General features: G+C 55.2%; 2 protein-coding genes across 4 annotated transcripts; both read right to left on the minus strand.

The window, feature by feature from the left end:
- Positions 1–219: 219 nt before the first annotated feature.
- LOC140903119 (granzyme M-like) lies at positions 220–7,141 on the minus strand. Of its 2 annotated transcripts, XM_073323910.1 has the most exons (6): positions 6,352–7,141; positions 5,429–5,894; positions 4,753–4,909; positions 3,550–3,694; positions 1,716–1,973; positions 220–795 (listed from the first exon to the last, which is right to left on the minus strand). In XM_073323910.1, exons 2-6 carry the CDS (start codon positions 5,487–5,489, stop codon positions 643–645), a joined length of 774 nt encoding a protein of 257 aa, XP_073180011.1. In that variant the 5' UTR covers positions 5,490–5,894; positions 6,352–7,141; the 3' UTR covers positions 220–642. The 2 variants fall into 2 exon arrangements, with proteins under 2 accessions (XP_073180011.1, XP_073180012.1); XM_073323911.1 differs by lacking the exon at positions 3,550–3,694 and having other exon boundaries at positions 5,429–7,141.
- A 1,318-nt stretch (positions 7,142–8,459) lies between these two features.
- C25H19orf25 (chromosome 25 C19orf25 homolog) lies at positions 8,460–10,622 on the minus strand. Of its 2 annotated transcripts, none has more exons than XM_073323912.1 (3): positions 10,538–10,622; positions 9,923–10,085; positions 8,460–8,859 (listed from the first exon to the last, which is right to left on the minus strand). In XM_073323912.1, exons 2-3 carry the CDS (start codon positions 10,056–10,058, stop codon positions 8,663–8,665), a joined length of 333 nt encoding a protein of 110 aa, XP_073180013.1. In that variant the 5' UTR covers positions 10,059–10,085; positions 10,538–10,622; the 3' UTR covers positions 8,460–8,662. The 2 variants fall into 2 exon arrangements, with proteins under 2 accessions (XP_073180013.1, XP_073180014.1); XM_073323913.1 differs by having other exon boundaries at positions 10,526–10,591.
- Between the last annotated feature and the right edge of the window lie 105 nt (positions 10,623–10,727).

Here is a 10,727-nt window from a genome sequence, read left to right on the forward strand (position 1 = left end):
AACCTCAGCTTTGAACCCAGCTCTAGTCCCACATACAGTACACCGGGGTGGTGCAGCACCTCTCGAGGGCTAGCTGGGCTTCCCAGGGAGCGCAGATGCTCCCCCCCACCAATGTTTAGAGGCTCCTTCCTCTCTGTAATCACTACAGGAGACAGCAAGTGCCACTCAGGGCAAGGAAGCTGCTCACCACCCAGCTGTCCCTTACCCCAGTTCCAATTTCCAAGAGCGAGTTGGTCTGGCCAAGGCTTTAGCTTAGTTACCAGACACGGCTGTGGTATCAGCTGGAGCCAGTGCACCCACAGCGTGATGCCCCCAAGGCGTGCGCACACACACACCGGACAGGACGAGGTTTCACTTTTATTTGAAATCAGCAGCAGGAAGCGTGATGTAGGGACGCAGGCAGACAGTTTGCATGCCAGGCCCGAGAGGGAGAAGGACAGAGCTGAAGCCTCTCTAAGAGAACAAGTATGCGGGGGTGGGGGGCTTGCGGGGGTTTGAACCAGCAGTGCCCAGACGGATGGCTGAGGCACATGCGGCTGGGTGAGTGAGCTGATCTCTAACCTGGGCAGCCACTAGGCGTCAATACAGGGAAGGGGAGATGGACAGGCAAGCTTACAGATGATGCAGTCACAGGGCTTGGCCCTAACGTAGATATTTTTTGATCCACTTCTTGTATTTAAAGACCGCCGTTGCGACGGGCGGTTTGAACACGTCGATACAGCTTTTGCCCGCGAAGGAGAGCACGCCGGCCACCTCCGCTTTCTTGCCACACACCACAGGGCCCCCGGAATCACCCTGCAAGAGCACAGAGTACATGGCGTCCGTTAGCCTGGGAGGGCCCCTCGCAGCACTGGGAGTGAGGGGCAGGAGCATGGAAGGGCCCAGGGGTGGGCACAGAGGCGGTGGCACCAAGCAACAGAGAGGATAGAGACAGCGGGGCACATTGCACAGGGCAGGCACGAGGGTTATTCTAGGACTGGAGCAAACCAACAACTTGCTGTGCTGGTAAAAGGGGCTTGACTGACAGCCCCAGAGACCGGAGTCCTCTCTCCACAGAGCGGGTGCAAAGTAGGGTGAGCGTCCCACACGCATGCCCCAGCAGAGCTTGGCCCTGACCTAGGGGCAAATCTCCATGGCCCATTCAGTCTTTGGCCTCTCTGCCAAGCCTGCTACCAAGGGCTTCAAAGACCTGGGGAGACCCTGGCCAGCAGCTCCCTGCACCTCACTTATCCTCGCCTGCCAAAAAGGATCAAAGCCTCCGGGATGGAAAATTGGACAGGATTCCCAGGGAGAACACGTGGCCAGACCCCCGAGCATCCCTGTCAGCAAAGGGCTGGAGCACCCACGGAAAAGATAGGGGGTGCTCAGCACCCTAAGGTGGGCCCTGCCCATCAGCTCCTCTCCCTCCCCACCCAGAGCCTCCTGCCCACCGCTGATCAGCCGTTCAGCAGCAGGCAGGAGACACTGGGGGGGAGGGGGGAGCAGGAAGAGGCAGAGTGAGGGCAGGGCATACTCAGGGGAGGGGCAGGGCAGGTTCTTTAGTACCTTAGCTCTGTCTGGGGCCCCCTCGTCAGGCACTGCCAACTCCACACATGCTCGAGAACAGGCAGCTAAGCACGCAGGCCTGGCAACGAGGCCATCCCCCTTACACACAGCCAGCTGGGGACTCTTCCCCATCAGCCCCTTCTAGACCAGCATTGCTGTTAAGCCATCACCTTGCAGGGGGCAGAGCCCTTCTCGACCCCTTCGATGCACATCATGGCACCGGTGACCTCGCCATGCCAGTACCGGCTGTTGTTGCACATCTTGCTGTCCATCACCTTGACGTTGAGTTCGCGCAGGACGGGGGAATACTTGCTGTTTTGTCTGAAAATCCCCCAGCCAGCCACGCTGCACAGCGTCCCCAGGGCCGGCTTCTTCTTGGACAGCGGGAGAAGGCTCGTCTCCTTGTTCCAAGCCACCTTCCTGTCCAGCTGCAGGCAGGAGCGAAAGCCAAGGTCAGACCTTGGGGACAGACTGCCAGCCTGCAGAAAGGTCCCCAGCCCTAGCACCACTGCGGTCCCCCGAGCTGCTTCCATCTCCGTGGAGATGCCTCCAGCTTCTCCTGCAGGCTGCGGCCCAGTCCCGGGCTCGCTGGGGGTCGGGGGGGAGGAGGCGGTGACTTTGTGCCATTGATACAAAGAGCCCAAATGTGACTCTTTTCATCACCAAGTTCTATAGTGACCTAGGTAGGGGGGATGGGGAGATGGTCTGTCTTAAGCAGGGGAGTCCACAACCCCAAGGAGGTTTGAGAAACACACGGAGACTGACCCCCACTATCCAAGCCTGGCCAGTCTCAAACAGCCAGGGGCCTGGCTCCAGCCCTCTCCTAACGCCCCTTTGTGCCACAGGGCTCCTGGGAGAATTCCCCCAAACAGGGGCAGCGTGCATCGCCCCCCTTGGCAGACGCTGGTGCGGGGAGTGCAGAGCAGCCCCTAGGCGGCCAGATGCCTCGGTGACTGCTCTAACTCCCACGAAAGGCTGCACCAGCCCCACCTCGAGCAGCCCAGAATCTAGGACTCACCGAAGTCCGTGTCCGCCCCCCCACCACCCAGGCTGCACCTTCTAGGCTGCTTCCTGAGAGGCCAAGCCCCCAATCCAGCCCTAGAGGAAACTGTGCAAGCCAAGAAACTGAGGGATAGTGGGAAGGGGGAGGAGGAATGAGAATTCCTAGCTGTTGGGAAGCAGCTGAGGGACAGAAGGAAGCATCCTTAGCTCTGTTAGAGGCCAGACTCTGGGAAAAACTTTACCCCTCAGCAAAAGCAAGGCCAGGCTGCACACCTACCAGCACCTCAGAGGCAAGGGTGTGAGCTGAGAATGACTCAAGACTGGCTAGAGAGCCCTGCTAGCATTAAAGATTTCCTGTACGGATTAGGCAGTTTGTCACTTCTGAATCTCACCTTTCTAGCCACAGCAGAAGAGGGCTCCAAAGAGACCCCTCCCATCCCCCCTTCACCCCACTCAACCTTCCACCTACCGTAAGATGGAGGAACAAAGGAAGGAGTAAATCGTATGCAGTGCTGAATGCCCCGGCTTGCCCCTGAGGGTCCTAACACAGCGCTTTCCATCCGCAAAAGAAATACTGAAATCATTAGCAGCATGGCCTAGTGGCTAGAGCACGGGCTGGGACTCAGGAGACCTGCGCTCTAGTCCTGCCTCTGCCACTGACCTGCTGGGTGACCTTGGGCAAGTCCACTTTTAACCTCTGTGTGCCTCAGTTTCCCCATCTGTAAAAGGAGCTTGACAACTCTGCTCTCCTTTGTAAAGTGCTTTGAGATCCACTGATGATAAGAGCTAGGGACTATTACTACCTCCATTTTACAGATGGGGGAAACTGAGGCAGGCAGAGGCAACACGATCTGTCCAAGATCACACAACAGGAAGAGCCAGGATTTGAACCCACTCCACTGCCCTAGCCTCATGGTCAGATGCTGCTGCCTCATAGGACTGGCCCCCTGCAGCAGAAGCTAGAATAACTGGAACCCATGGCTCTCTAGCAAACCCACGTACCTTGAGCAGCATGATATCATGTACCATGGTCTTGCTGTTGTAGGAAGGATGCGGGACAAACTTCACGACAGTGAAGACCTGCACTTGGGCATTTCTCACAGTCTGCCGATGGAGACCCACCACCACCCTGATGGAACCCTTACACCTGAGACACAAAAAGAAAGCCTCTCTAGCGTTAGCACCCTCACTGCGGACACCCGGCTATGCCAATGGAAACACCCCATCGGGGAGGCACAAAGCTAAGCCTGCAGTCAGAGGAGCAAGTCGTCTTTTTGGTGGAGCATGTTCCCCCAGCTCTTGACTCATGACCCCAGTGATGCCAGCCCAACCATTGATCCTCCTGTCATGCCCCTGGTGTGCTGAGGGCAGACGGGCTCTGCATGCAGATGCCTCCTATGAGCTAAGGAAGTATCATCTGGGAATGCAGAAGCAGGCATGTTGGCCCAGATTCTTCAAAAGTATTTAGGTGTCTAATTTGCATTAGAAGTTAGGTGCCCAAATACCTTTGAGGGTCAGGGCCATTCAGGCCACTTTGGGTGCTTTGGTTTTGAGGTGCCCACCCTGTGATGCACCCTTGGGCCAGATTCTTCTGAGAGAGGCTGAGCACCCACAACTCCACTGGGCGTCGGGGGAGCTGGAGGCTCTCAACCACCTCTGAAAATCAGGCCCCACAGACCCCAAATCAGAGGTCCCCTTTGAAAAATGTGGCCTGTCTGGTTCACCCAAGACCACGGAGGAGCTGGAGAAAGAACTCGAGTCCTGGCTCTCTGTCCTGCCCTTGATCCATAAGACCTTCCCTTCCTCTCTAGGGTCCCAGTCTGCCTCCTACAGAAGGCAATGGAAAGATTTCAGTTGCATTCAGTCCCCCCATTTACGCTTCACGACCCTGACCCTGTGCGCCTGCCAGGCTGAATGACCTTCAGGGTTCTTAGTTTGCTGCTCTGATGGTTTGGTGAGATTCCGACAGGCGTTCGGCAAGTAATGGCCCTTTTCCTCCCGGGCTGGCACCAAGGCTTTTCCTCTGGCATTTCTTAAACCCGGGTTTCACTATTTGTCCCTGCAGGAGCAGAGCAACCCCTGCAGAAGGCTGAGCTCACCTAGCAGATCACCAGAACAGCCTGCTCCCCCTGTCCGAGCCAGGAGCCTGCTCCTCCGGCCCTAATCTGCGGGAACCCACCAGCCTGGGGTGGGTTCTGTACTCACGGGTCGACGTAGCAGTGCGCAGCCGTCAGCACCCAGCGCGCGTGGATTAGGGTTCCCCCGCAGGAGGGAATGCCTTTGAGCTGGATAGACACCATGTAGGGCCTGGAGTGAGGCAATGCGACACGTCCCCCAATGATCAAAGACTGGAGCTGGCCTGCTGCAAAGAGAGAAGCAAGACGTGCCCCAGTGCACGGGAACCGGGGAGCAAGGCAGATGCAGGGGACAATTTTCACCCCAAACCCTGGAAAGGGAGGGGTTTTCGAATCCCAGCACTACCATGTTGGAACCGATCCATGTCCCAGCTGCTCCAACTATGCCCTTGGGTATATAAGCCCTGAAGCCGAGAGGTAGCTAGCTCCAGTCCAATGGGCAGGGCATCGGAGTATGAATCAGGAGCCCCGGATTCCCCCCCAGCCATGTTAAACCATCAGTCTATTGACCCATCACGTCCAGAGGCCTGGCTCCAGCAGCTGCTGATACTGGATGTTTCAGAGAAAGGCAAACTCCTTCACCGATGGGGGAATTGAGGCAGAGAGAGAGAGAGAAATGGCTCAGCTGAGCCCACTCAAATTAGGGGCAGTCAGGAATAGAATCCAGCCCTCCGGATTCCCAGCCCGGTGCTCCTATCCACTGGGCCACCCTGCCACTCCCTGGCACCACGTGACCACCCACTCACCAGCCTTCCCAATGGGGAGGAACAGCAGCACCAGGAAGAGCAATTTCCGATCTGCCTTCATGCTGCTGCCACGCTGAGTCGTCTGCAGACGTCGTCGCCCCACTGCTTCTGTCAGGGGGCATTTCCGCTCTTACTTATATACCCCGCTCCTTCCCTGAGCGCATTTGCGTCTCCTCTGCGGCAGTGGGAGAAAGTGCTCTCGGGGGGCGGGTGGTGCAGAGGTGTGAGGTTTGCAGAGCAAAGGACGTGCAGCCAACGTTGTTGCTGTCACACCCACAGCAAGTCTTTCTTCACCGCTTGTGAAAACTTGACGGCACTGAAAGCAAAGTGTTTCTGCGCCGGGGCTGGGAGATGTTTCAGAGGGAGGAAGACGCTGAGTGCCAACAGCTGAAACATGCCAAGGCTACCGGCAGGGAGAGGAGACGGGCTCACCTTGCTACTGCCACGAAAACAGGAACTCAGTGGTCTAAAGTGAGAGGGTAAAAAGCAAGTTGAATACATTACATGCTTCCTGAACACTCTGGGGCCAGATTCCAATCTTTGTTTGCTCTGTGACATTCTACCCCTCAACACCCCCCCGGCCCCGCACCACATGGCCGAATCCCCCAGCCCACGTGCCCTGACAGAAGAGATGTTAACTGCTCCCTTGCAGTTTCCAGCCACTTTTAATTCCCTTTCTATTGCACTCCTCGATCAGGATCACATCTTTAGGCACAAACAGCTGCTGAAACAGGTCCTGGGGCTGGACTAGATTACAAATCTGGAACCATTCCCCTGATCCAGCTAGGGTTGTAGCGTAGCATCCGATTGCCCAACCCCTGTCCCCTTGTCACACCCATGCACCAACTCTCAGCCACTGCACAGCTCTGGACCTTGTCAAGACCAAGAGATACGCCACTACCTTCATTTTCGCAACCACTTACGTGATCGACTGCAACATGCACCTTTGACCTCCTCCCCGGCAAGAAGCTGTGTCAGCGATCGTAGCAGGTGATAACACAGTGTCTCTCTCCCAGATGTAAACCCAAGGTCGTAACCACCCAATGCTCACTGAGGAGTCTAACTGCAGGGAGCACGACATCCCAATGATCACACTGGGATGGAGCCAACGCCCAGGTGCGAGCAGAGATCTGAAGGAAAGTGCTCAGGCTTTTCCGGTCCAAGGTACTTTGCAATTCTGCCACACTCTGCACCATTAGCTAGTGGACAGAACAAGGGGCTGGGTCTCCAGAGACCTAAATTCTATTCCCAGCTCTTCCACTAGCATGCTAGTTGTGTCCTCGGGCAAGTCACTCCCCCTTCCTGTGCCTCAGTTTCCCCATCTACAAGATGGGGATAATGAGACTGGCCTCGTTTGTAAAGTGCTTTGAGATCTGGTGCTGAAAAGCACTAAATAAGGGCTAGGGGTTATTACGACTTCCAATGAAATCACAAACAACTCTTTCCCGCCCCTTCAAAACAGGCAAGCATTGTTGCACCCATTTCACAGACGGAAAGAAATTGAGGCACAGGCCTACTTTACACCAGCATTTTAAGGACATCGCCATCTGTTGCTATCCGCACCAGGAACGGCTAGTGCAGACAGGGCTCCAAGGGGCCTGGTGTGAGCTGCATCAGCGTAGCAAAGCATTGGGAGAGGACCAGTTAGTTACCAGGGCAGATACAGCCAACGAAAAGCTTGGTGGGGTTGGGGGTGCCAGGGTCAGAGCTGAGAATAAAGCTCATTATTGGCTCCCAGCAGGACCTTATCTTATCCCTACCCAGCCCCTCTCCATTAAAGAGCTTGTAACAAAGACTCAGCCGTTCAGTTTTCTGAGGAATGGATTTTAATAAGAGCTTATTAAATAATGAGATTTAGGAAACCTGGAGCCGTGGCTCACATTCCATATCGACTCCCACTGCATTTTAATAGCAAACTCCCACTAGCAACCATTTTATTTTCTAAGTATTCTCACGGGGGTCGAGTCTAGGCGCAAAGCCAAGCAGATTAGTTCACCGCCAGCACCGCACTGGGGCCCACAGCAAACCCCGGATGCCAAATGGACAGGGCAAGACACAGCGCCTCACTCCTGGCAGGAATCAACCAAAGCCAAGTCCACCGGGCTCAGTTTCTCCCAGTTGCTATCGGCTGACTCTGCTTTTGGTGCTGGCCACTTTGGAGGGGCGCACAGCCCTCGCTCGGCCAGCTGCAGGCCTGATGCTCTTCAAGCTCTCCAGCAACCTCCGCTCGAAGAATTTGTTTCTGTAGTCGAGTTCGTTAAGATGCCTTAAAACCAGAGGCACCTGCTCTTTCTCCACGTCCACGTAAACCGGGATCATCTTCGTCCCCTCCCGCTCCATCACATGATGCAGGTTCCACTCCACGACGCGCTGACACCAGGGGTCGTCCAGCGAGCTGGCTGACAAGATGACGATAGCGACCCTGCTGGCCTGTATGACCTCAGTGGCCGTCATGAGAATGGACGTCCCTGCCACCTGGTCCTGGTGCTCGGCATAGCCCTGGAGGCCTTGATTTTTCAGCATCATGGAGATGTAGGAAGCAATATTGTCGTCATGGAGGCAATACCAGATGGAGAAGTCGTAGGTAAACCTGGAGGGTGAGGGGGACGTCATGCCAACAGTCACTATGGGCACCTGAGACGGTGACCCGCTTACAAAAAGTCAACGGCTGCCTGGAGCCCACGCTTACCCCAGCCAGATCAGGTTCAAGCTTGCCATTTGGAAACTGGTATCAGGTTCTCCTAATGGCTCAACAAGACGCCTGGTCCAAGAGTCCCTTCCGAACACGAGCAACAAGATCAGGGCCGCCCACTGGGAAAAGGCTACGGAGGCAGATCCTGTAGCATTTTTAGCTTTAAAGATGAAACCCACCCTCACATACCCCCTAGCGTTTCCAGTGAGCACGAGGGGCAACTCTTGTGAAGCTGCATTCATGAGGCTTGGCTGGTTCTTGGCGATTCCAGGCAACATGCAGCAGTGACAGATCTTCCATTAAATCAAAGCACACACCATTAAATCAAAGACACACATATCTGGCTGGGTGGCTTTCTGGCCCTATGATTTGGATACAGAAACAAGAAGCCACACTGGGGATGTCTGTGAAAGTCTGACACACACTGAGAAGTTTGTCAGGACTAGGAGGCGGGGCTTTTTTACAGTTGAGAGCAGACCCTCCTGGGCCAGCTTTTTGTCTCTGCTCCCAATCTCTCGGCATTCCAGAGAGGCCAGACAACCTCACAAGGCCTTTTCCTTAATTTCCACGATATTCTGTTCCAAAGTCACACCCGCCTGCTTCAGCTCTATGCACTTCTCCTTCAGCACACTGCAGGCCTTCTGCAGCCGCTGGTTCATCTCTACATAAGAATGACTCTGCTGGTACAGGCGCTCGGTCTTCACTTCAGAATCCTCCTTCTTCCTAGGGGCTGGCAAGTCTGGGGAGGGGAAATGTGGGAGGAAAAGACAGAGAATAACATGCATTCAAAAGGGGTAGTCGCTTTATGTAAAGCTAAGTTACATTTCAGATCAGATACACCTTCAGGTCTCGATAGAAAACTAGGCATCCCCTATCTATCAAGTGGAATGGAGGAAGCACCACTCTGCATATTTGTTACCTACAACAAGAGCGATACTTGTTCCAGTGCTCCGAGCAGAGGATTAGAAGCCAGGACTCCTTGGATCTATACCCAGCTCTTGCCACTAACACCACGTGAATGCAGACAAGTTGCTTCATCCTCTCGAAGGGGGATATAATACTCATCCTAGATCAATGCAGCCATAAAGCTTCCCCCTTTTACAGTCTCTTCCCTGTGGCCCATAATCTCCCACTGATGGTCCACCCCAAACCCCAGTAAGCAGAACTCACCTCCCAGTGCTACTGCCCTGGCAACAATTTCCCAAAGGAAGAGAGTTTGCTGATAAGGTGCAATAAAGAAAACAGAATTAAGATCGTTCATTTTGAAGCTTGGGTTTAGTTTTCTGGGCTCCTCTGATCAAAACTATTGTGATTTGTGTTGCCTTGTTACAAAGACCTATTTATAGCCTTTACAGGCCAAAGACCTATTTATAGCCTCTAAACTGCACAGGTAGCGCCAGGGGATGTTTCCCTGCCGTGCTCTGACCAACGCGCCTTACTTACAAACAGGGGAGGACACCTGTAAAGGTGAAAGGGAAGGTCAGTCTCCCGGCCCCATGAAGTCTGTGGCTTCCCTGAAGAAATTGTCAACAAGAGCACCAATCACAGCTGTGGATTTTGGGCTATAAAGAGGTGTCCTCCAAGAACAGGACTGAGACCAGCAACTCATATCATCCAAGCCAACAAACTGGCAAGATGGCAGCAACTTTCAGGGCCAATCTGTGCAATGCTCGCTGATGAAGATTTTATAATTGATAGGTAGGATTGGAGTGGACAGAGACAGGCTCCCATCGTTTGGAAGATTTCATACAGAATGGATCATGGAGATTCCCGGGGCAAAGAGCTGGGATGCATTCTCCTACCTTTATTGGACTCTGCTATAAGGACAAACATGGGATCGGATGGCTGGGTGTTCCGGACGTCCTCGAGGATCTGTTCCACGGTGGGTGGTTCAGGCCGAGTCGGCAGAACCACCCGCTTCTTGCCTTTCGAGCTCATAACTCTCCCGCCTCATAAACGGGCATCCTGGAATGGGCATGAAGAGACTAAGGAGTCAGTGACTTTCCTGCCTGCTGAGATAATGCTGCTGCTGCCCCCCACCCCCCTGACTGGATATACACCCTTTATCCCTTCCCCCCAACTCACACTGTATATCCCATACCCCTATTCCTATATCCCCGCGCGTACCACATACCCCTCTCCCCCACGCCCACCCCCCATACCATATACCCCCCTCCCCATGTCCATCCCCCCATTCCATATGCCCCCCCATTCCATATACCCCCTCCCCACCCCCACCCCCACACCGTATACACCCCCTCTCCATACCCCACCGCCCATTCCATATACCCCTTCCCCACACCGCCCCCCTCCCCATGTCCACCCCCCCATTCCATATACCCCCCTCCCCACGCCTATCCCCCCATTCCGTATACCCGCCCCCACCCCCGAACTGACGCACCCACCCAGACGTTCACCTGATCGCGGCTCCCGCACTCCGTCCCCACCCCGGCCACCGTACGCCCAGCCCCAGTCAGCGGCAGGCCCCCACTTCCGGTTCCGCCCCCGCCACGTCATTGGCGTCCCGCGCTGCGTGCTCCGCCCCGCCCCGCCCTTAAAGGGGCCGCGCGCGCGCCTGTTGCTGACGCCCGGGGCAACCGTGACCGT

This window comes from Lepidochelys kempii, chromosome 25, assembly GCF_965140265.1.
Source record: "Lepidochelys kempii isolate rLepKem1 chromosome 25, rLepKem1.hap2, whole genome shotgun sequence".
Lineage (NCBI taxonomy): Eukaryota > Metazoa > Chordata > Testudines > Cheloniidae > Lepidochelys > Lepidochelys kempii.